Source organism: Eptatretus burgeri, chromosome 11 (assembly GCF_056783735.1).
Source record: "Eptatretus burgeri isolate ZD-2024b chromosome 11, Ebu_testis_v1, whole genome shotgun sequence".
NCBI classification, from domain to species: domain Eukaryota; kingdom Metazoa; phylum Chordata; class Myxini; order Myxiniformes; family Myxinidae; genus Eptatretus; species Eptatretus burgeri.
The window spans coordinates 54796603-54823829 of NC_140971.1; the positions used below are offsets into that span (position 1 = coordinate 54796603).

A 27227-nucleotide genomic window follows, 5' to 3' on the forward strand; every position below is an offset into this window, starting at 1 on the left:
GTGTACCATATCCCTGTGTCGTAAGAGGTGACCAGGGTTGCGTCAGGAAGGGAATCCGGCGTAAAACATGTGCCAAATCACTATGCGGATCATACGGATGATCCGCTGTGGCGACCCCTAATGGGAGCAGCCGAAAGAAAAAGAAGAAGATACATAAAAACAAATATAAGTATACATCCATAGAAACATGGATGAGCCAAAACATTATGACCACTTGCCTAATATGCTGTTGGTCCTCCGTGTGCTGCCAAAACAGTGCCGTCCCGCCAAGATATGGACTCTACAAGACCCCCTGAAGGTGTCCTGTGGTATCTGGCACCAAAACGTTTGCAGCAGATCCTTCAAGTCCTGTAAGTTGCGAAGTGGAGCCGCCGTGGATCAGACTTGTCGGTCCAGCACATCCCACAGAGGATTAATCGGATTGGGATCTTGAGAATTTGGAGGCCAGGGCAACACCGTGAACACTTCATCATGTTCCTCAAACCATTCCCGAACAATTTGTGCAGTCTGGCAGAGCGCATTATCCTGCTGAAAGAGGCCACTGCCATCAGGGAATACCATTGCCATGAAGGGATGTACCTGGTCTTCAACGATGTTTCGGTACGTGACACATGTCAAATTGACGTCCACATGAATGGCCGGACCCAGGGTTTCCCAGCAGAACATTGCCGAGAGCATCACACTCCCTTCACCGGCTTGTCGTCTTCCCACAGTGCATCCTGGTGCCATCACTTCGCAGGTAAACGGTGCACAGGTACACGGATATCCACGTGATACAAAAGAAAACGGGACTCATCGGACCAGGTAACCCTCTTCCACTGCTCCAAAGTCCAGTTCCGACGCTCACGTGCCCATTGTAGGTGCTTTCGATTGTGGACAGGGGTCATCATGGGCACTCTGACCAGTCTGCGGCTCCGCAGCAGGTTGCGATGCACTGTGGATTGTGACACATTCCTCCCGTGACCACCATTAAAATTTTCTGTGACTTGGGCCACAGTAGACCTTCTGTCGGTTCGGACCAGACAGGATAGCCTTCGTTGCCCTCGCGCATCGATGAACCTTGGGCGCCCAACACCCTGTCGCCGGTTTGTGGTTTGTCCCTCCTTGGACCACTGTCGGTAGGTATTCACCACTGCTGACCGGAAGCATCCCACAAGCCTTGGCATTTCAGAGATGCTCTGACCCAATCGTCTGGCAATAACAATTTGGCCCTTGTCAAAGTCACTCAAGTCTTTATCCTGCCCATTTATCCTGCATCCAACACATCAACTTCAAGAACTGACTGTTCACTTGCTGCCCAATATATCCCACCCCTTGCCAGGTGCCAATGCAACAAGATAATCAATGTTATTCACTTCACCTGTCAGTGGTCATAATGTTTTCGCTCATCAGTGTATGTATGTATGTATATGTATATATATATATATATATATATATATATATATATATATATATATATATATATATATATATATATATATATATATATATATATATATATATATATATATATATCTTCTTCTTCTTCTTTAGGCTGCTCCCGTGAGGGGTCGCCACAGCGGATCATCCGTATGATCCGCATAGTGATTTGGCACATGTTTTTTTTACGCCGGATGCCCTTCCTGACGCAACCCTGGTCACCTCTTACGACACAGGGATATGGTACACCTATTTTAACCGGGGTATACACCGGCCCAGTACACTGGTACTCACTTCGCCGACCTCGGAAGGATGACAGGCTGAGTCAACCCCCTGGTGTATTAATTCAGTGGCTCAACGGGGCTTGAACTCAGGACCTTTTGGATCCCAAGCTGCTGCCCGAACCACTGCGCCAACACCAGGATATATATATATATATATATATATATATATATATATATATATATATATATATATATATATATATATATATATATATATATATATACACACACACATACATATATATCTGTATACATATATTCACAGATTTATCCCCTCTCGTGTTCAGTTGTCTTACCCTTCCTCCCGCCCTTGGTTTACTGAAGCTTGTGGCGAGGCAGTTGTCCTGAAACAACTTGCCTTTGCCTCATGGAAAGCAAACCCAACTGAGGGCAATCTCAGTTCTTTCCACAAAGCTCGGAACAAGTGTGTATCTACCCTCAGGAGAGCCAGAAAACAACATCTTTCTCATCTCAAGTCTGAACTCTCAAACCTCTCTCCCTCCTCAAAATCCTGGTGGCGTTTAATCAAATCTGTTTCTGGTGTATGTTCCCCCTCCATCCCCTCCCTTACCTCAAATGGCCGCACTGCTGATTCCACACGTGATAAAGCTGAATGTCTAAACTCGGTGTTTGCAGCTAAATCTTGTGTCCTAAACCCATCACTATCTCTACCCACTTTACCCAGTCGCACCCAACTGTCCCTGGACTCTGTATCCTTTTCTCCTGACAAGGTGGAGAGCTTGCTTTCAAACCTCGAGTCAGATTCTGCAACCGGTCCAGACGGCATCAGCCCACGTGTCCTCAAAGCCTGCTCTTCTGCTCTTGCTCACCCTCTCTCTGTTCTATTCACCCTCTCATTTGCCCAAGGTCATCTGCCATCTGCTAGGAAATCTGCTAACATCACTGCCCTGCATAAAAAAGGTGCAAAAACAGATCCCTGTAACTACAGACCAATCAGCCTTCTCCCAATCATCAGCAAGGTGATGGAATCCAACATCGCCTCAGATATGAAATCCTTCCTCTTCTCCAATGGCTTGATTTCCAATCATCAATTTGGTTTCAGACCAGGTCACTCTACCCTGGATATGCTGCTTCTGCTCTCCCATCAATGGATGGAGGTCCTCAATGCCAGACAGGAAATCCGAGCCGTATCCCTGGACATATCACGTGCTTTTGACACAGTCTGGCACCCTGCCCTACTCACCAAACTCTCTTCCCATGGTATTCAAGGCCATCTCCACTCATGGCTCGCAGACTTCCTCTCCTGTCGCAGTCAACGTGTGGCCCTAAATGGAGTTCTTTCATCCCCTCTTCCTGTGCAGGCTGGAGTTCCTCAAGGTAGCGTTCTGGGCCCTGTTCTTTTTCTGGTTTTCATCAATGATCTCTCGGACTCTCTGGAAAATCCTCTATTTCTCTTTGCCGACGACTCCACCCTCTGCCGTACCATCTGTCATCCCTCAGACCGGCAAGCAGCAGCTTCTTCGCTCACTGCAGATCTGGATAAAATCACAAACTGGTCCAACACGTGGAACATGTCTTTCAATCCAGACAAATCTCACACTCTCACTATGTCTCTTCGAAAGGACCGTTTACAAAACCCCCCCATCCACTTTCTCAACAATCCTCTGGAAGAAGAATGGAGTACTGCTCTCCCCTCTGGGCTGGTGCTCCTGCCTCCCACCTTTCTCGGCTTCACGCTGTCGAAACCAGGGCATTCAAGATCATCGGCATCTCCCGCAATGAAGCTGAGTCTTTGGGCCTCTCACTCAATCACCGCAGGTTGGTCGGTGGTCTTTCTGTCTTCTACCGACTCCTCTCCAGCCTTGCCCCCCCTGCTCTCTCTGTGATTTGTCCCCACCACATTTCCACAGGGCGCTCAAGGTCCGCCAACAACCCCCTTCTGGTAAAACTACCAAAATCACGAATCACTGCTCATCTTCACTCTTTCATTCCTCTTTTTTCCCGCCTTTGGAATAAACTTCCTCACTCTATTCTTTCCCATTCTTCCCTCCAGGCTTTCAAAACAGCTGTTCACCACCACCTCTTATCTTCCCCCATCCAAATCCTCGATCTTTTCTACCCCCGATAATCCACCCAAGCCCACTTCCTTCATTTCTCCTGCTTTCCTTCCTGAAAGTCCCTGAAATGTCCATCTTCTCTTCGCCATGTTCCCCGTCCCATCCCCATCCCTCTCCCTTCCACAGTTCACCTAATGTGTCTGTTCCCCACTGTTTTGTCCCTTCCACTCCCGCCCCTCTTGTCTCATGCCTCCTTGCTGTGAGTTGTGTGTTAGCTCTCATACGAGCCTCGACCAAGGTATACAAAAAAAAAAAAAAAAAATCTGTATACATATATATCTGTATACATATATATCTGTATACATATATATATCTGTATACATATATATATATATACATATATATATATATACATATATATAATATATAACACGTACATACATATATCAAAAATAATATAACATAAACATATCGAGACAACTGTATGTCTTGTATGCATACAGTTCCAAGAACCGTAACAATATATATATATATATATATATATATATATATATATATATATATATATATATATATATATATATATGCATATATATATATATATATATATATATATATATATATATATATATATATATATATATATATATATATATATATATATATATATATATATATATATATATATATATATATATATATGTATGTATATACAGTATATCTTCTGATAGCAGAGTTTTGCCATATGAACAAAAAGGAGTTATCAACTATTTTGACATCAGTGACATAATGGATGATGAGATTATGGAAAAAACGATTTATACATACGTGCTGAGCTGGAACCTCACAAAGTTCTTTATGTTGTAAAAGATGCATTTTCCCTCTGCAATTGCAGACCTGCAAGGAAAAGACCATGAAAGAAGGAAAATTTGACTGAAAACAGGCATTGTGTGTGTTGCATACTACAATGAAAAGTTTAAGAAATAGTGGGGATTCTACACAACACCCTGAAAAGATCGACAACAAGAAAGAGCAATCAGAGATTGTAAACCCTTGCCAGGACTTGTTTTGTGTGGTGTATTTTGTGTGGCAAATGAATGGAAGGATGTACTTTGTGAAAGGTTGGTGAATGCAAATGAAAGTTCAAAATGGTCCAATGGTAAATGTGTAAAGGTCAAAGGTCTGAAAAGTTGGAAAGGTTAAATGGTTTGAAGATCTGAAGGTCTCAAGGTTGAAAGATGGAAACGGTCTGAAAAGGTCTGAAAAGGCCTAAATGGGTCTAAATGGGTCTGAAGGGTCGAAATGGGTTTAAAGTGTCGAAATGGGTCTAAAGTGTCGAAATGGGTCTGAAGTGTCGAAATGGGTCTGAAGTGTCAAATAGTATAAAGTATTGAAGGGTCTCAAAAGGGTGAAGTGATCTCAAGGGTGTAATTTTAGATCTAAAGGGTCAGGATTGTCTGAAGCAGTCTAAAGGGTCCTAAAACGTATAAAAAGGGTCTAAAGATCAAAGTGGTCTTCAGGGTATTAAATGGTCTGAAAGGTCTGAAGGTCGAAAGGACTAAAGGGTAGAAAGGAGTGTAAAGAACTTCAGGGTTATAAAGGGTCGAAGATGATCAAAAGGGTCTATGCACTAAGGGTTTTAAAGGGTGTAACTGGGTCTATTTGGTCTACAGGGTCTTGGGATTCGAAAAAAGTATCTGAATGATCATGAGGATTTTAGGGGTCCAAAGTATCTTTGAGGTCCAAACGGTTTTAGGGATCTCGAGAGTCTTGGGGGTCTGAGGGCTCTTTCGGATCCTCAGGGTCTTAAAGGCTCTTCGGGTTCTTCGAGTTATGAAGGATCTTTGCGATCTCAAAGGGTCTTGGGGTTTTTGTGGTCTAAAGAGTTGTAGGGGCCTTCATGGTCTTGTAAAAGTTCAGTCGGGATTTTAGGGGTCTTTGGGTCGAATGTAATTCATACACATACTCACGTTCTGTACGGACAAACAGAGACTAACAAACAAACAAGCCGGTAGGCGACATGGCTGCTCGCTCTAGATGGAAAGCTGGCCGACGCGACAAGCCGCTATTCATGTACATGCAATCAATCAATATAGCAAAATAAATATGATTATCACAGCCCTCTTCGTTTGCGCCCAGAAACCCACCTTGTGAGATTTCAGGCATGTTTCCAAAGAGACTAACAAATGGCAGCCCTGGTAATTCCATTTATATATTCGCTAAAGATTTTATTTTTTTATATGATGCTGTAAGACATTCTCCTTGGGCACAAAAAACAGGTCCCTCGGAGGTATTGTTTTTTTTGTACAGTCCACAATAAGTGTACGATGTACGATAAATTATTTTAGCTGTTGCTAAGTAACGGAGGTGTGCATAGCAACCATTCATTTTTGTGTACATGCTAGCCACATTGTACACATTTCACCCAAGGTTCATCAAAATCAGACTCTTTCTCTTTGAGATATTCGCAATTAAACGTTTCTGAAATGTTCGACATGTACTCGCCCAAAACCTATCTCCTCCTACAAATATTTTTTGTTGTGGCTGCAAGTTGGCATGAAGGGAGCCAGATAGATTGCACACAGAACTCTAAGCTTCGATTTTTCGCTTTTTTTTTAAAAAAAAATTCGATTTTTTTTGACCACTTTAAAGGGCCGTTGCTATGGCGTTGCTCGGGCCCGGGGTCCCATATTCGAAAGCACACAATTCCCAGAAATATTGGTCCTACCTACCAAATTTTATTGGAATCGGTTGAGTGGTTAAGCCCCTAGGCTTGACCAAAGTTTCGCGGACAGACAGACAGATGGAAATGTCCAGAATAAGGGTGCTCCAAGAGCAGCCAATAACACACGCGACCAATCAATATACTTGAAAAATCTTCAATTTTCGCAAGTAGCAAACTTACCGAACTGATCAACATACTTGGCAAAAAAACGTTTTTTGTCTTGAAACTCATGGACCCAAATGCAACAGCTTCTCCTCTGGCAAGATTAATAATCATTTACTCATCATGTTCCTTTTAGCTACACCGTTCATATGTCGTGTAAACTAATAGTGCCTCATGCGATGGTGCATGATTCCTCAGGCGGGAAGTAGGGCCTGGCATGATGTCGTGTTGCTCGGGAGCCGGCTGCTGATTGAATTCAGGGGATCATTTGGCATGGCCCTCAGCATTATTCAGCAGGCAGGATGATGTCACGTGCCAGAGTCCATAAAAAGGCTGACATAATTGTTCCAACAAGAGTCAGTCTGGGTTCTCCATTGCAATGAGAGTTGCGTCTTCTGCCACTCACAAATCGGGGATTCAGAAAGCAAGTTATTCTTGCAGTCGGAGTGCAGCTCATTCTAAACACCTTCTCGCTCACCTCCGATTCTACATGCTGCCCGCAGCATGACCTGTCATGTGGTGGAGCTCGAAGTGACCCTCATCAGCTTGCTCGTGTGAGTAGGACAAACCTTTTCAGCACAGACCATGTAGAGCCAGCCTCCAGTCTTGGGCTAAGGGAAAACCTAGCCCTCCTACACATTTCTTTGTTTTCTTCCCCCTTTTGTTGTCTCATTTTCTCTCCTGCACGTGTTTGTGATCTGTTAGAGTTAGCGTAAGTGACAGCCGTTGGTGTCTGGGATAAGCAAGTCACTGGCAAGCAAATAAAATTAAGGTTAACCAGCCACCAGGCCAAACTTCACATCATGCTCAAGGCCAATATGTGGAGTTTATCTCGAGTGTGATTGGGTCCAAGTCCATCAGGACCAACATCAATCCTGTTGCAATATTTTAACTTTGATAAATGTAGAACAGCTGCTGATGTTTGTGATCATTTGGTTTTCAATTGCTCTGTTTTAAAGGAGCTATCATTAATCATTGATGTTAAACTGAAGCCAGAAATATTAATTGCATTCAGGACCCCCAAAATAACAGTTGCCAAGAAAACAAAATACCTCGGAAACACTTTATTTTCAATCACCTCAAAAGCGAGCCAATGTGGGTGATTTAATTTCAGAATATGTTAATTTGAAATAAAAATTCCTGTCATAAGGAAAGCTTTTACCTTACTGATCAACAAGCAGCAATAAATACATTTTGATACATTGGTCATATATAATGCGACTCATTTTGCTGTCACTGATCAGATACTCATAATTTCTACAACTTCATTATTTATAAAACGTACATAATGGTGTTGAAGTCATCATCCACAAGGATCATGTCAGAAGCCTCCTTGCAAACATCAGTGCCTGACTGGCCCATAGCCACACCGATGTCAGCTGCACGCAGAGCAACAGCATCATTCACTCCATCACCAGTCATCCCCACCACCGCCCCCGTTTGCTGTAAAGCCTGGTGCAAACAAGAACATCTTAAAGGCCTTAGCAAATACAAAATGAAAACACTGCCTTCTCGCACTTTCGTCAATCAGTATCGATCTATATCATATCAGATCAGATACAACATTATGCAAATTTTCACAATAGTAATGGGCAACAAACATAAAAAAGAAAAACATTAAAATGGTTTATAAAAGGCTCAAAATAGTTGGACTGAAATATTATTACTTTGAGATTGTGTACGATTCAACCTGCATAAACATCTCAATTTTAAATGCAAAAAAAAAACACAAAAAGGACAACTTCATTAAATTAGCAAAGAACCCGTCCTTATGGAAAGATTTACAGATGGGTTAATTATCCCAGAATGAAGGACAGGTAAATTTCCCTCAGTATTACAGACGGGTTAATTATCCCAGAATGAAGGATGGGTTAATTCTCCTGGAGTTAAAGACAGGTTAATTCCTCCGTTTGTCAGGTCAGGCCAGAATAGATCTGTGACTTGCCACAGGTACCATGTAAACCTGTACTAACCTGTTTCATGGTAGGGTTGTCGGCGACTAAACCACCTCGCCCACCAGATTTTCTGGTGAGGAGGGTGTATGATATGGACATCCAGCAGGATTAAAAACAAAACCTATCAAAGGATGGAAGAGCTCCTTGTGAGCCAACAGCCATCCATATCTCGTGCCAAACTGTGTCTGCGGATGTCCTCCTACAGTTGAGTTAATTATTATTAGGAGGTTGGTGGCAGGATTTGTACTCCGGCCAGTGTAAAACCCTTCATTCCACAAAACACACGAAACACAAAAATAAATCAGAAAGCCCACTCTGTGGTAGTACCTCCTGCGCAGCTTCCCTCTGCAGGGCAGCTCACCGGATTATGGGAATGGGGAAAAGCCTTCGGGATCCCCACTCTTTGATGAAAAGAGGAAAACCACGGGGTAACCTTCCAGGGACAGATTGCAGTGGAGTGTGTCGGGGTGGTGCTGAGGTGTCGTCCACCAGAAGGTGGACTTCTTGTGTTAACCTGAGGCAGTCCCTTCGGATGGGTGCCTGGAATGTCCAAACCCGAATAGAGGATCATCACCTGTCTCTGTTATCATCTGAACTCAAGCGTTTGGACATCAGTATTGCAGGACTCTCTGAGATTCGGAGACCGGATTGCGGAGAGATCATGGTGGGTGGTTACATCTACTATTGGTCTGCTCGCTCCGATGGTTACCATGCACAAGGAGATGCTGTAGCTGTGTCCAATAAGCTGACTCCAATGACAATTGAGGTAACACTGGACAATGAACATATTATGAGACGAAGGATTCGTCACTCCTTGGGTGTCATTTCCCTGGTCTCTGTATATGCTCCGACTGGGGCGAGTGATCTCACTGAAGGATGTATTCTATTCCACGCTCGAGTCTGTGGTTGACCAGAGCTCCGGGCGAGATACTCTTCGTGTCTTGGTGGAATTCAATGCATCAACTGAAACTGATAGGGATGGTTGTTTGGCATGTGCTGATTCCCATGGGTATGGAACTGTGAACGAGAATAACTAAAAGTTCCTTGACTTTGCAAGAAGTCATGGAATTAGGGTGATTGGTTCATGGTTTCAGTGCCCACAGGCTCATCACTGGACTGGGTATGCCAACACTGGTGGTGTGGCAAAGGAGATTGACCATGTGCTCGTTTGATGGTCACTGTAGGATGATCCAGAACTGCAGGGTCTACTGGAGTGCTCAGTTCCTCAGTACAAACCACAGGCTTGTTGTAGCAACTCTGAAGTTGCAGCTTAAATCCAGGAGAATAGTACCATCCCAGCCTCGGCTGGATGTTGGCAAGCTCAAGGATAAGAGGGTAGCTGAGGAGTTTGCAAATAGGCTGAGTGGAGATTTGGGAGGCCTGGGTGCTTTGGGGATCCTAAAGAGTTGTGGAGTGCCTTCCAGAACACCTTCCTTGACGTTGCCGGTGGATGCCTTGGAACTCACCATAGGGCAAAGAAGAATTTTGTCTCTCAAGGGACACTGGGTACCATTGACCAGTATCAGAGGGCCAGGCTGAATGACAGAGTTGAGCTGTTCAAGGAGCTGAGGAGAAAACTGTACGTGCGCTAAGGGTGGACAAGGAGGCCGATGTGCGAGGAATCTTTGAGGGGTCGAGCATCACCTGTGGTCAAGTGATTCTCATCCTACTTACAGAGGAATTCGCGCATTGCATTCCTCAAAGCCTGTCCCTCGGTGAACTGCAGTTAGAGAGGAAGGCGATGGGCTCTTGACAGAAGAATCCGAAGTGAAAGCCCGCTGGGCCGGTTACTTTGAGCGACTGGACCAGGCTGATCCACCAGCTGTCGAGTGTATGTCAGGGGTGATACTATCCCGATTGCTAACGCTCCACTCAACTGTGATCCACCTTCGCTTGTGGAAACACTGGCTGCGGTGAACCGGTTGAAATGGGGTAAAGCTCCAGGGATCTGTGCCATTCATGCTGAACTTCTCAATGCTGGTGGAAATGCTGTACTCGTGTCATTGCATGCAGTTCTGTGCTCTGCCTGGAACACAGGCATCATCCCAACTGACTGGAAAAGGGGCCTTGTTGCCCTTCTCTGGAAAGGGAAGGGTGATTGCCAGGACTGCAACAACTACTGAGGGGTGACGCTGCTCTCAGTGGTGGGCAAGGTCTTTGATCAGATAATTCTTGATAGGGTTCACCACCATCTGCTAGAGCACCAGTGTCCAGAGCAGTCAGGCTTTACACCAAATAGGTCAACGATTGACCGTATCCTTGCTCTTCGGGAACTCACCGAATGCAGACGAGAATTTTGGCAGGGGCTACTTGCAGCCTATGTTGATCTCTGTAAAGCGTTTGATTCAGTGAATCGGGATGCCCTCTGGAAGATTCTTGGTCTTCAAAACTGATCTTCAAAACCAAAACTGATCAATCTGATGTCTGAACTTGACTCTGGTACTGAGAGTGCCGCAACCTGATGGAGTACTGCTCTCCCCTATGGGCTGGTACTCCCTCCTGCCTCTCACCTTTCTCGGCTTAACGCTGTGGAAACCAAGGCATTAAAGATCATTGGTATCTCCCACGATGAGGCTGAGTCTTTCGGTCTCTCAATCTCACCGCAGGCTGGTTCGTGGTCTTTCTGTCTTCTGCAGTTTCTTCTCCTGCCTTACCGCCCCACTCCCCACTCTGTCTGCTATCTGTCCCACCCACATTTCTGCAGGGCGCTCAAGGTCCACCAGCAACCCCCTCTGGTTAAGCTACGAAAATCAAGAATCACTGCTCACCTTCATTCATTCAATCCTCTTTTTTTCCCACCTTTGGAAAAAACTCTCACACACTCTTCCCTCCAGGTCTTCAAAATAGCTGTTCACCACCATCTCTTATCCTCTCCCATCCAAAACCATGATCTTTTCTACCCCAGTTAATCCACCCAAAACCCACCTCCTTCATATTCCGTGCTTTCCTTCCTGAAAGTCCCTGTAGTGTCCATCTTGTTGACCCCGTGTACCCCGCCCCATCCCTCTCCTTTCCACAGATCTCCTCATGTATCTATTCCCCACTGATTTGTGCTTCCCTTTCCCATCCCTCTTGTCTCCTGCTCCCCTTATTATATGTTCTGTGTGTTAGCTCTGATATACGAGCCCTGATATTGTACATTAAAAAAAAAAGACTTTTCACAAACTTCTCCACAGGAATAAAGCTAAACCAGAGTTGGTGTCAAAGCCACCCAATGTTCGCCTGTTTATACATTTATCGTTTTTAAAAGAATCGTCGAATAATTAATATTTTTATCAAGCATTGCAGTGAAGTCTGATCCAAATAATTTTAAAGCAATACATGTATTTGTATATTGTAATCAGTAACAAGAGCGCAAGTGAGCACAATATACGCCCGAACAAGAAGGTATATACAGAATTGCGTACGACATGGAAAACAGCATCCTTCGGGTGGGTTCCTGGAACGATGTACGCCATGGCAACCACTTTAGATGACGAACGTATGTCATGACACACCGTCTCCACAGTCTGTACCAATGTACCAAATATTATACGTGAAAGTTGAAAACTTTGGGAGTCAGAATGCAGACAGGAACGGATGGAAAACAGCATCCTGGTTGCCATGGCAACCACTTTAGATGACGAACGTATGTTGCGACACACCATCTCCACAGTCTGCACCTATGTACCAAATATGAAACGTGAAAGTTGAAAACTTTGGGAGTGAGAGTGTGGAGAGGAACGGATGGAAAACAGCATCCTGCTTGCCATGGCAACCACTTTAGATGACGAACGTATGTCGCGACACACCGTCTCCACAGTCTGCACCGATGTACCAAATATGAAACGTGAAAGTTGAAAACTTTGGGAGTGAGAGTGCGGACAGGAACGGATAGAAAACAGCATTCTGCTTGCCATGGCAACCACTTTAGATGACGAACGTATGTCACGACACACCGTCTCCACAGTCTGTACCTATGGACCAAATATGAAACGTGAAAGTTGAAAACTTTGGGAGTTAGAGTGCGGACAGGAACGGACGGATGGACGGACGGACTGACAGACTGACAGACGGACGGACGGACGGACGGACGACCGGTATCACATAATACGCCCCGATATATATATATATATATATATATATATATATATATATATATATATATATATATATATATATATATATATATATATATATAAATATAATCGGGCGTATAAAAAAGTGTGGTAGATAAAAACATTACAAAGGAAAAAAGAAAAAATAACTTGCACCAAAAACTTTAACATTTTCACGCTCATGCTGACGCTGATGCTCACGCCAGGGGTATCACTATAGCTCTCTGTTCTTCGAACAGGCGAGCTAAAAATGCATATAAAATGTGAACAAGTTAAATTAACAGAGAAAAATCAGATGATTCTCAGTGCATAAGTATTCAACCCCTTTGCCGAATTAACCCTAAATTACTTAAGGGGTAAATTATTTGTTTGAAAGGTTAAAATACAAGAGTAATAGGTTTCACCTGCATGTAATCAGTGGTATAATTAAAAAATAAGCTCCCCCACTTATCTTCAGGTCCTGTCACACCTTGACGATTTAGCCAGCGTATGACGACGTATGAAAAATTTGTCTAAAACGCTGGCACACGTTGAATACATTATGGGTAAGTTTTGTATACGTTAAAGGCCCAGTCACACCTTGACGTTTTAGCCAGCTTATGCCGATTTTTGGAAAATTTGTCTAAAACGCTGGTACACGTTGAATACGTTATGGGTAAGTTTTGATGGCATTGAGAGCACGCTGAAAAACACTGCCATACGTCGTTGTACGCTGGCTTTAAACGTTGTACTTTTCGGTTGTCCTCAAATTTTATATGCTTGAAATTTTAAGACTTATTTATGCCAGCGTATGACTCACACGTTCCGCATAACTCTGGCCATAAGTTGTAGGCACGTCACGTGATCGTTGACACACATCGACACACGTTACTTGTAAGTTACTCATAAGTCGAAACACGTCGAGGTAATGTTTAGCGTACCCGAAACTTATTTCTAACCTATGAGTAACATGTTGTCCTCACATTACGCGATCGGTGACACACATTGACACACGTTACTTGTCAGGTGCTCATAAGTCGAAACACATCAAGGTAATGGTTAGCATCAGTGTTCCAGACTCCCTGGTTTTATTTTTTTTTTCTTCCTTCCTTCGGTATGATGGTGATTTTGACACTTCGATTTCTAGTGCGGTTCTAATATAATAATTAATAGGCTGCCGCTCAACGATTTAAATCATAACCGCACTGTACACTGAACACCGTCATACCGAAGAAAAAAAAACTGGGAGTCTGGAACACTGACGCCAACCATTACCTTGACGTGTTTCGACTTATGAGTGCCTTTCAAGTAACGTGTGTCGATGTGTGTCGATGTGTGTCAACGATCGCATATCGTGCGTACAACTTATTCCCATCGCATGCGGAGTGTGTGTCATACGGCAAGTACGTCGTAAAAGTTTCAACATGTATAAAATTACAAGACGTACTCCATTTAATACGACGTATGATAGCGTACTTTAGCGTTCTATTCACGCATACCAAACTTACCCATACCGTATTCGACGTGCACCAGCGTTTTAGACGCATTTTTCAGAGTTCGGCATACGCTGGCAAGATCGCCAAGGTGTGACTGCGATGTTGACCCTTCCATTTCTGAGGCGGTTATAATTTGAATCGTTGTGCGGCAGCCTTTCCATAACCTACGCCACGTCATCGTCGGCGATGCGTGCAGCGCGCTATGCCTAAGTTAGACTATCGTTGGGCATAGGTTGTGAAGGCCAACAACAGGTTCAGCATTCGTTGGTATAAGTTATCGATAACACAACGAAACGTTCTGTGTCCATTTCTAATACGTTATGCATAAGACCAAGTCGTTATGAATACGTCCGAATATTTAAAAAAAAAACATCAAAAGTTCAACGTAAGCCAGAGTTTTACATACATTTTAATACATTGCCATTGCTGGCTAAAACGTCAAGGTGTGACTGGGCCTTAAGAGCACGCTGGCATACGTTGTAGTACGCCGAGCTCGTCGACAAATTTTAACATGCTTGAAATTTTTCGACGTATGCCAGCGTATGACTCGCACATTCCGCATACGCTGGCCATAAGTTGTAGGCACGTTACGCGATCGTTGACACATGTTACTTGTAAGTTACTCATAAGTCGAAACACGTCGAGGTAATGTTTAGTGTCAGTGTTCCAGACTCCATGTTTTTTTTTTTCTTTTTTTCGGCATGACAGTGATTTGACACTTCGATTTCTAGTGCGGTTATAATATAATATAATTAATAGGCTGCCGCTCAATGATTTAAATCAAAACCGCACTAGAAATCGAAGTGTCAACATCACCGTCATGCCAAAGAAAAAAAAACCCATGGAGTCTGAAACACTGACGGGTTCCTCCTGTGAACCCCATTTTTATATACCAATTCCCCTAAACGCTGCCAATATGCCATTATACGGTAGCTGTAAGTTAGTAACACGTTCAGTAAGTTCTGTGGTCGTCCGGAAGACGTCAAATACAACTACATATGTCAATATGCGTTGGAGATACGTTACACATAGGTTCAAAGCAGGTTACTCATAGGTTAGAAATAAGTTTTGGGTAGCTAAACATTGCCTTGACGCGTTTCGACTTATGAGTAACTTACAAGTAACGTGTGTCGACGTGTGTCAACGATCGCATAAAGTGCCTACAACTTATGGCCAGCGTATGCGGAACGTGTGCGTCATACGCTGGCATACGTCAATAAATTTTCAACATTCTTAAAATTTGTCGACGTACTCAGCATACTACGACGTATGCCAGCGTGCTTCAGCATGCTCTTAACATATACAAAACTTACCCATAACGTATTCGACGTGTGCCAGCGTATTCAGCAAATTTTTCATACATCGGCATACGCTGGCTAAAACGTCAAGGTGTGACAGCGGCTTGACACTTCGATGTCTAGTGCGTTTATGATTTGAATCGTCGAGCCGCAGCCTTTTAATAGGCTACGCCACGTGATCGTCGGCGATATGCTGCCGCGCTATGCATAAGTTAGACTATCGTTGGGCATAGGTTGTGAACGCCGACAACACACTCAGCATTCGTTGATACAAGTTATCGATATGTTATCGAAACGTTCTGTGTACGTTACTAATACGTTATGCATACATCCAACTCGTTATGAATACGTCCAAAACTGGAAAAAAACATCAATAGTTCAGCGTACACCAGCGTTTTACATACATTTTGATACCTTGCCATACGCTGGCTAAAACGTCAGGGTGTGACAGGGCCTTTAGGGAAGTCCTTTCATTCAAAGGTGAAACTCACTTGGTCAACCAACAAGGCAAACATGAAGAACAAGGAGCTTTCCAAAGACGTCAGAAATAAAGTGGTGGAGAAGCACCGTTCAGGAGAGGGTTATAAGATTTCAAGGTCACTCATTATCCCTTTGAGTGTGGTAAAATCCATCATTAAGAAGCGGAAGATATATCATACCACTGTGGAAGTGGTTTTACTATGAAAGCATCTTTTTGGACTCCTCAATAAAGCACTAAAAGTTGTAACCAGTCTGATAATAAAGACATTCTGCCCACTCGAGAGAATATTAATTAAACCCATGTAATATTTTATAAATGAGAAGATCCCATTAAGAAAATTTATTACCTCCGCCACCAGTGAAGGAGGTTATGTTTTCACCCCTTTCTGTCTCTGTTTGTCTGTTTATAGGATATCTCAAAAAGTTGTGGACGGATCCGGATGAAATTTTGTAGACAGGTAGGATTTTGGTGAAGATCTAGATCTGGGTCTGGCTACTAGAAATTTTAAAGTTATTTTTCACTATTGAGAGATCGTGCCGAACCAATATATAGCATATCTCAAAAAGTTGTGGACGGATTCGGATGAAACTTGGAGGACCGGATGGGTGTGTGGCAAGGACGAATCAGTTCAATCTTGGTGAAAATCCGAATCCGTATCTGGATACGAGATTTATTTAATTTTAAAAGTGATTCTTCACCATTGAGAGATGGGGCAAAAAATGATATAATACTGTATAATAGCATGATATTTGAAAAATGTATTGGGCCCGATATGTTCTCATGGATCAGGCATTACGTGGTAGAGGTATGTGGCTCTTCCGAGTGCCCTTCTCGTTTTCTCTGTTACGTATGCATTCTTCTATAAAATATATATCTGCTTGAGTGACAATGATGATTTGCTAAGTCTTAATTAAATTGGCTAAAACTATGCAATTTTCTGGAAACATCAAATGAGTCCTAGTGTAAGCTTAGATATATAGAAATTACTACATGATTAATATAACTTTTCTATACTCTGATTCGACTTGCAACTTAAAAGTATAAGTACCTGGCTCGCTGTGTTTAAGATGGCATTAAAGCAGCCTGTGGCACCAGTGAAGGTCACTGGAAATTTGAAGAATGCACTGCTTATCCTTATCAGCACTGGGAACATGTTATTGTCCCTGCTTGAGTATAAAACCTGGGCTGGAGCACTTACTTTTGAGAAGTTCATTGATTATGTTCTGTGTATTTCTCTCAGTGATTATGTATTAAAGATTCTCTTTTGTTACGCTGAACCTGAGTGAAGATTAGACTTTCTTCGAAAACACCACCCAGACTCTACCCAGATCAGGTCACCCATCCAGTCTAAGCAGCCGGGCAAGCAGGAAACTGGTTTTGGATGTCACTGTAAATCCAACAATGACTGAAAGATCTGCAAGGCTCAATGTCCGACTTGGGGGTCAGTGTTCGTCAAGCAACAATATTCCGTTCCCTTCACAAAAGAAGCCATTCCTGAACAAGACGCATTTAAAAGCTCATAGTCCAGGAGAATCCTTGATGAGTACCTGCTGGAGTTAGCCATGAATCTGAAACTGGGTAGGAGATTCACATTTCCGCAGGACAATGATCCGAAGCAAAACGATAAAGCCACACTGGAGTGGCTGAATAAGAAGAAAATATATGTTCTTGAGTGGCCCAAAGTCCTGATTTGAACCCAATTGAACATTTATGGTAGGACTTGAAGATTGCAGTCTATCGAAGATCCCATCAAACTCGGCAGAACTCGAGCAATTTTCACGTAAAGAATGGGCAAAGATTTCACCATCTCACTGTGCAAAGCTGGTAGGGACAGACCCCAAAATACTCATAGCAGTCATTGCTGCAAAAGGTAGGGGGCAAAAATGCTCATCGCATAGCCTAAGGGGCTGAATACATTTGCAGGTCACTGTAAATACTGTGCCACTGAAAACATGCATGTGCAAGTAATCCTTCATCATTTTGTAATCCCATTAAATCACTCATCATCCATAGTTTCCCTTTTCCCACATTTTGTTCATCTATATATTAATACTGAAGGACCAATTTTGTGCTCCTCCGAGTGAGTGTGACCTGGACTGAAACTGTGACCTGGACTCGGTCACAGTGTTTTCTCGGTACTGTGACCTGGACTGAAAGAAACTTCGTACCTGTAAGAGTGCATCGCACATAGTGGCAATAGTCAACTTTCAACTCTGAAGCAGAATAAACAATTTTCGTTTTACATTCGTTTACATACATTTACAGCATGGGCTATGTGAGATCGCGCCAGACGGACAGGTTTGGGAATTTTGGGCGATTTTCTAATTTTTACATTCGTTTGCATGGTGACATGTGACGTCACCACAGAGGTGATTCCGTTATGACATCATCAGTCATTCGCTGACGTCATTACGTCTGTCGTCGACAGACCGTCACCGCCGAGAGGCGTAATACCACTCCTCGAAAACAGCATCTGCAATGTAAAACCCTCTTCTGCACATGCTGACTACCTCAGAATGTGAATTTGACACAAAAAAATGGAACAAGAAACATTGTATCTTCCATCAATAAATTAATACTGAAGGACCAATTTTGTACTCCGTCTGTGACGGGGTTTCGGCTAGTATATATATATATATATATATATATATATATATATATATATATATATATATATATATATATATATATATATATATATATATATATATATATATAAAACTCTCATCTTGTATGTATGTATGTATGTATGTATGTATGTATGTATGTATGTATGTACACAACCGTTCAAGAGTTTTAGAACACCCCCATTTTTCCAGTTTTTACTGAAATTTAAGCAGTTTAATGTTTCAATGTATTCTGAAATTAAAGCATAGAACAAATAAACAATTGCAGATAAAAAAGAAATCATGGAATCGTTTTGTTGAATAAAATTTAATCAAAATTTTTGACTCATCAAAGTAGCCACCTTTTGCAGATATAACAGCCGAACATACTTGTGGAATTCTTTCTGCAATGAAAATCAAATATTGTTCGGAAAGTTCTTCCCAACACTGTTGTAGAAGTTCCCACAAATATGTTGCACTTGTAGGTTGCTTTGCTTTCACCCTTCTGTCCTGTTCATCCCAAACCAGCTCAATGGGGTTTAAGTCTGGAGACTGTTCTGGCCATTCCATGATTTGAAGCCTACCGTCTTGTTCTTTTCTTCTAAGGTAGTTCTGACATAGCCTGGAGGTATGTTTGGGATCGTTATCTTGCTGTAGGATGAACCCCTGACCAACTAGGCGTAGACCAGAGGGTATTGCATGACGCTGCAAAATGGTGTTGTAGCCCTTTTGGTTCAGGGTGCCAGTCACTCTGTGCAAGTCGCCGACTCTGGATCCAGAAAAAAAGCCCCAGATCATCACGCTTCCTCCTCCGTGTTTGACAGTTGGTGTCACACACTGAGGAACCATCCTTCCGCTGACTCGTCGGCATAAAAAACCCTGCGTGATGAAACGAAGATTTCAAATTTTGATTCATCGGTCCATAAGACCTTCTTCCAGTTTTCAGTAGTCCACTGGTGGTGCTTCATGGCTCAGGCAAGCCTCTTTTTCTTATTTTGCCATCTTAGCAATGGCTTTCTTACTGCCACTCGACCTGTCAAACCTGCAGCTCGAAGTCTTCTCTTCACAGTTGAAACTGAGACTTCCTTACTTCGACCAGTGTTAAGCTGTGCTTGAAGCTGCTGTCCTGTGAGCCACCGATCACGCAAGCTGTTGACTCTCAGAAACTTGCCTTCTGATTGTGTTGTGGCTTTGGGTCTGCCAGACCTCTTCCTGTCAGAGTTTCCTCCAGTTTCCAAGTGCCTTTTGATGGTGTAGGAAACTGTACTCACTGACATCTTAGCTTACTTTGCAATTACTCTGAAGGAAAGACCTACACTTTTAAGGGTTATAATGACCTGTCTGTCTTCCTTTGTTAATTGTCTTTTTTTCACCATTATGATAGCAATATACTACTTCGTGCAGTGCAATATTGTCCAAATAATGCTTCAGAGGGTGTAGCAACACAGTCTGTTCTAACACTGCTTTTATACAGATAGAGGGTTTGTAACTAATCAACAAATGTTAGGACACTTGTAGGAATTGTCTGCATCAACTTTCAAGGCTTAATTTACTTCCATTGCTGCAGAACAGCTACAGTTGCGAACCCATTACTTGTTCCCTGAAAAGGGCCTTTTTTAACAACTCTGAAATTTACATTATTTTTCAGTTTTTCGTAACCTAAACTTTTTTTTTTAACCTCTGGCAGTTTACCGCTGAGCTTTGTACCATTTCAGGTTATTCACTGGACTTGACCTGCTTAAATTTCAGTAAAAACTGGAAAAATGGGGGTGTTCTCAAACATGTTACTGGTAGTGTGTGTATGCTTGTATGTATGTATGTATGTATGTATGTATGAATGCATGTGTGTGTTCCCGAAATACAGCCAAAACGATACACGAGAGTGCAAACATTTTAGGGCCACCTTACCATTCGCCTGCGGTGTGCAGTATCAAGTTTCGTTCAAATCGGGAAATGAAAAAAAATATTTAAAAAATCAATTCCCGATTCAGTCAGTATTCTTTGGGAGTATTTGATCAATGCAAACAACCTCAGCGGTATAGTTTGCTGGAGCTATCTTTTTTTCTTGAAATGATTTTTTTTTCATCAACCACTGTCACAACGGGAACCCAACGGGTTCACGGGTCGTCTAGTACACTCTATTACTCTCTTCTATTTTTCTCCATTCTAGCTTATTGGGCATTTACATTCCAGATAAGGTATTGTTATTGCGCTCCGTCCGTCCATCTGTCCATCCATCCGTCTCCTTTTTCGACTTCTCCGGCCAAACAGCTGGGCCAATCCGGCTGAAAATTTGCAGCAACGTTCCTCTCCTAATTGGTAACCGGGATTGCAAAGCTCGTTCTGGTCAGATGACTACAAGTAGGCAAAATGGCCAACTTAGTAAATTTCTTCAAAAATCTTCTTCTACAGACCCACCAGTCAGAATACTACCAAATTTTAGGTTGCAACATTAGGCCAGGGTAGGGATGTTAAATTGTGAAGGTCATGATGGTCACGTGACCAGAAGTGTGTCAAAATGGCCAACTTGGTCAATGTTTGGGAAAATCACGTAAATTCCTTCAAAAATATTCATCTTCAGAACCACCAGTCAGAATGCTATCAAATATGGGTTGCAACATAAGAACAGAGTTCTCATGTTAAATTGCAGAGGCCATGCTGATCACATGACTGGAAGTGTGCCAAAATTGCGGTCCCACAAATGCCTTCCAAAATCTTCTTCTCCTGATCCACCAGTCAGAATCCTACCAAATTTGGGTTACAACATTAGGCCAGGGTGGGAGTGTTAAATTGCCAGTCATTCCGATCACGTGAATGCAAGCGTGTCAAAATGGCCGACTTGGTCAACTTTTGGAAAAAAAATCACATCAATTCCTTTAAAAATCTTCTTCTCCAGACCCACCCATCAGAATGCTACCAAATTTTGGTTACAACATTAGGACAGGGCCCAGATAAGCTACAGGTCAAGTGGTTCTATTTTTCTCCCTGTACTTTTTTTCAATACAATATCCTCTGCTTTGCTACAAGGTGAGAATGAAGGCAAATGGATCCTGAAATATTTTGGAATTAACCATGTCATGGACCAGGACATGTTATCCAATGCTCGCGCCAACACTTGGAGTCTTAAACGACTTTGAATAGGCACATTAAAAAAAACTTGTGTTGCAGACACACAAGTGACATGTTTACTTATAAGCAATTTTGCCAGGATGTTCTTCACACGTCATAAATTATCTATAGCTATTTCCATTAATATTTATGTATTTTTACGAGTTATACCCAACTGCCAATGACAATATGATTACAGCACCACACATAAATGCACACACACGGGACTACAACTTAACTGTCCCAGAAACGACCCAGAAGTCAGTTTCCGTCTCAGATGACTAACTTTATTTGCCCAACTTATTTTCCTTCCAGAACCTGCAGGGTTCTGATCAATTGGTGCATCCAATGGCACAGCATCCTGCCATTTAAAAAAGAATGATGAGCTATCGATGGAAACAAAATGGCGTCAATGACCCACATGACCAGAAATTTCCGGGATGTGCCATGTCGCTACTCCGAGTATACAAGAAATCTGGTGTACACCACCCACCCAAATCCCTCTCTCAATGAAAATACAGCATCACAGCTGTTTAGCATTACAAAATACCACTCAACTTTGCATATGCTGCTGCTTTCGTCTCAACAATGTATGAAGGTCCTGAATCTCAAGCAAGAGGTCGAGCTGCGTCTCTGGACACGTCTTTGGAATTAGCCACAATCTGGAACTCTGCGCTTCTTGACAAGTGAATGCCTTTAGGATTCAAGGCCACCTCTTCTTACTGACTTCCTCTACCCACAATTTATGCATGGCATAAAATATAAACCTTTATGTCCTTTGCCAGTTGAAGTGGTCTCAGGTCATCATTTATTTTCACCCGTGACTTTTCTATCTTCATTTGACCTATCTATTTGCAGGTCATATTAGTTGTTAAGGAAGAATTCAAGGATATGTTTATCATAAGCAAGAACAGAAGGAGGTTTGACAGTTGGAAAATAAAAAAAATGAATGCAAACACAATTCAACATGATGTCACACATTTTGAAGCAGAATACTTCCATTAATAAAGCTAATGCTTATTTCATGCATTTCTAGTACCTTTACAATCTTCAACTTGTTGCTTGGGCTGGCTCTGTAAAAGACTGAGACCTGTGTGAAGAGAAATAAATGGAAATAAATACATCTGCATCTAAACCACCCCCCCCCCCATCACCCACACCCTCCTCCCGACCCAACCACTAAATAAACAAGAATGGAGTTGCTATTACCTATCAAGGTTTCAAACAGTATCCTGAGAAACAAGTTTAAATTTTGCACTTTTGAAACCAAGAAAAGTACAATACGACTCTCAAATTTAAAGTAAAGCTCACTGTGAAAATCCATCACATGACGTTTCATTAAAAATGGCCGCTGGAGAAGATTTTGACTGCTAAATCCACAAATCCAAAAGCCGAAAAAGAGAGAGAGGCATTAACATTTTCGGGGCTCTGGACACCACATTTGTTTGCTTAGGAAGGCATTCTGAAATGAGCATTTTTGTAAACTGGGTTACCCATAAGTCTCCAAAAAGCTGTTTTTCCTGTCAAAATAGAATTGGCTGCAATAAATGCCATCTTGCTTGTTAAAGGATTTGAGGATGTGGTCAAACATGTCCAAATCAAAATCGCAAGAGCCTCAAAGTAATATACAGTATGCCCAGTTTTATCCATCAAAATCCAACACCTTCACAATGTTTAAAAATTGCCAATCTTACTTGGATCTTGCCAGCAAATTTATTTGACAGAATTATTATCCTTTACATACTTGGATCGCCCAGGCCCGTCATTATACTGTTTGCCAAATACGAGATCACTCCATGGTCCTGGAGAAGTGATTAAAAGAAAGAAAAAGAAAAATGTTAACCACAAAATTCATGATGCCTGCCAAATGACAACCAAAAGGAGAAAAAAAAATTAAATTACATGCAGCTGTGTTCAGGTATTGATCACCACATACACATTTTGGTTGGATTCTGTTTTCTTTTGTTTTGCTGCTTTCGTGCCACCTAATTGGCCACAAGGGGAAATTTTCGAGCGAGAAATTTTTGGGAGAAAACACATCACCATATTCTTCATCAAGGTATCTGAGAATGAAAGGACGAACATGTGCGCGTGCGGACACGCACACGCACACGCGCACACGCGCACACACACACACACACACACACACACACACACACACACACACACACACACACACACACACACACACACACACACACACACACACACAAACAGAGACACACAAACATACAGAGACACACAAACATACAGAGACACACAAACATACAGAGACACAAAAACATACAGAGACACACAAACATACAGAGACACACAAACATACAGAGACACACAAACATACAGACACACACAAACATACAGAGACACACAAACATGGAGACACACAAACATATAGACACACAAACATATAGACACACACAAACATATAGAGACATACACACACAGAGACACACAAACATACAGAGACACACAAACATACAGAGACACACAAACATACAGAGACACACAAACATGGAGACAGACAGACAGACAGACAGACAGACAGACAGACAGACAGACACACACACACACACACACACACACACACACACACACAGACAGACAGACAGACAGACAGACAGACAGACACACACACTATTTTGCCTCCACATCAGTTATAATCTGTTTTGAGCAGACAACCAAATTTAAGTAGAATCTATAAAAAGATACCTCTTTCTTTCTTTTGGCATAACCTCACACATTTACCACAAATAGGGTGTTCATACACTGCCATGCAGTAGTACTCTCAAATTTAATCTGAAGCTTTGGGAATCCAAAAAGCACATCTTCGTGCAGTGCATACCAAACATCAGGAAATCGTCCCAAGTGTCACCAGGGGAATCAAATGCCATGGAAGGTAGAAAGCAAGATGTCAGAACACAGGATCTGATGCTTTTAACTGCCTATAAGACGGTGTTCTCCACCAACATCTATTCTCACATTTCTCCACCAACATCTATTCTTGCTCGACCTTCTTTCTCTGCCATCAATCCCTTTCCTTTCAAAAGTTGCTGAACACACTGCTCCAATAACACACACCTCTCTCCCAACTACAAAAATTTTGACTGTCCATCCACCTCTCCTTTCTTTATGGAGCAGACTTGCAGTTCTTTCTAATTTAGTGATTCCATAAAGCTTAAAATGTTGGGGTTTTTTTAAGCCAACACATTTCAAATGAAAGCATAATACTCACTCTTGGGATAACCTGTGCAAGCTTCTCCAGTGACAGTGTCTCAATATCTTCCCCAGAGAGGGCATAAACACTCTGATCATAGATGCCCAAACGGTTCCCTGCAAAAAAAAAAAAAACGGCTTGATGCCAAAATCTAATCAGTTCATCTTTGCATCATAATATGTACTTCAACCAAGTTTGGTCAAAATCACATCACCGATTCACAAGTTAGTGCAGTAACAGAATTTTTACCTAATGTGACCTCTGACCTTTGACCTCTTGACTCCAAAATCGAATCAGTTCATCTTCACAATTTTCATCATTATACAGTATTATAAAAGCCCATCAAAAATGGAGGGTTGGAGAAATGGCAACTAAATATTCAAGGATACTGGAAGATATGATATTTTGTATCAAGAAGCATTATTTTAAAACACAACATGTACAAATGTGACTATTTTATTTAGCTTCTGGAATGTTTCGTTTCAAAGGTATAGCCTCGTGAGTAGTCCAAAGTCTGGAGCTGAAACCTCGGCCTAGCATCAGATTTGCTTATATCTTCTTTAGTTATTCGACATCCTACGGACATAAATGAACACTCAATTTACTCTGCACAAGTTGCACAGCACATGCAGCAAATTTCACCTCTCTGCGCCTTGTATTTATTGTTATTTAAGAAAAAAATATTGAAAAAAAACTTCTGTACATCACCTTTGAAGCTCGGTTTGCAAGTCACTGTCTACAATTACAACAGACAAGACGTAATTTATGAAATTTATGGTTTCATAAAAATTCTTTATGAAAAGACTCCTTTATGAAAAAAAAAAATTCAAAAATTATTTTATCCTCAAAAATAGACCGCAGTGAACACACAGTCATGTTAAAAGATTGGCCTTTAAAACCCTACTCAAATCATCCCTATGGAGGGGGCCAAACAAACGCACACTGTTTTATATAAACAGAAGACAGATAGATACTTGTACCTAGTTTGAATAAGATCCCTTCAGCCATTCTTAAGTGATTGCGATAACGAAGACCTATCGCAGGTGGCTGGATGGACGGATAGCCGGACAGACAACCTGGAAACATTATGCCTCTTCGTCGGCGGACACATAAAAATCGATTTCGCATGCTGCATCCAGCCAGCTTGGTGGATGAAAAATGAAGGGTGACTAACCAAACTTTCCTTATAGAACAAGGGTAGAATGAAGAACGATTCTTCCTTGGGTAGGTGGCATAGTGTCGATCTGCATCGGCAGACAAGGAGAATAATGGTTGGGATCTAAGCATGCTAACCGCCATAGGAAGCCGGAGAAACTGATGTTACAGGAATTTTGCTTTCTTTTTGCCTTCGTCGAAGGAAAAAAGCTACTAAATGATATTGTATAACATGGTGTTATATGTTATGCAGTTTTCATGTTATTCAGTATGGAAACCTATATGTGTTGTTACTGACGTGTGGAATGCAGTCTGGATATGACAATTGTGGAGGTTTTTCCTTCACCTTAACATACCGGTAAGATTATTTGAGAAACTTAATTACACCGAGATCTTGTAGATTGCCCTCATTGTTGAGATTTATGATCAAGGGATTCCCTGCTCCTTTTGCATTGAATCAGGTGCTGGGATGACAAAGTACTGCAACAAACATGACATTTGGTTTCACATTCACAGGTATTCCTTTGGCTAGCCAGAGCTTTTTGATGAGGGGAGCACATTCTTGATTAAATGAGCTTTTTTCGAGCTAATAGCTAGATATTTTTAATCATGATATACACTTAAAACTTCAAAAAAACAAAAAATGACATGCAACAATATATATGGTACTGACCAAGATGACTACTTACTAATGAGAGGAGGAGGAGGAGATTGGCACCATACTCTGTGCAGAGCATTGTGCTGCTGAAGCAGTCTCCTGGGCTATTGCGCACAATCCTGGACGAGTCGCCACTCCGACACAGTATACCAACATGCTGGCACTCATTTTGCCGCCCTCGGAAGGTTGACAGGCTGAGTTAACCCCAACTGGTATTAATTCAACAGCTGAGTGGGATTTGAACTCAGAACCCTCGGATCCAAAGCCCACCACCCTAACCATTAAGCCAACAACAGGTAGACGACTGCGCCTGGGTGGTCCTTGTCTGTGTCCATGCTGTGCTGTGTCTGTACTATTTCGTGCAAGGCACACTCGGACACCACTGACAAAATGGGTGACGAATGCTTTGGCCCAGCATTGCAAGCTGACCAGGTGTCCTGTATGTTACGGGATCATCCATTTTATATTTTCCTGGGATGCCATTTGTGTCTGTCGTCATGCCGTATCGTGTCCCACTGTCTTGTCCGTGTCGTGTCGTGTCAATGTCCCACCCCAGTGGAGGGGGGAGTGGT

The 27227-nt window shown here is 42.2% G+C and overlaps 1 protein-coding gene across 3 annotated transcripts in view; it reads right to left on the reverse strand.

The window, feature by feature from the left end:
* ATP2C1 (ATPase secretory pathway Ca2+ transporting 1) overlaps positions 1-27227 on the reverse strand; it is a 219100-nt gene that overhangs the window by 15156 nt on the left and 176717 nt on the right. For all 3 annotated transcript variants that reach the window (XM_085846471.1, XM_085846473.1, XM_085846472.1), the window contains exons 19-22: positions 24861-24958; positions 22668-22718; positions 7894-8060; positions 4550-4618 (exon numbers count right to left, since the gene is read on the reverse strand). In XM_085846471.1, the coding sequence (XP_085702597.1) occupies positions 4550-4618; positions 7894-8060; positions 22668-22718; positions 24861-24958 (385 nt within the window). The remainder of the gene's footprint in view (positions 1-4549; positions 4619-7893; positions 8061-22667; positions 22719-24860; positions 24959-27227) is intronic.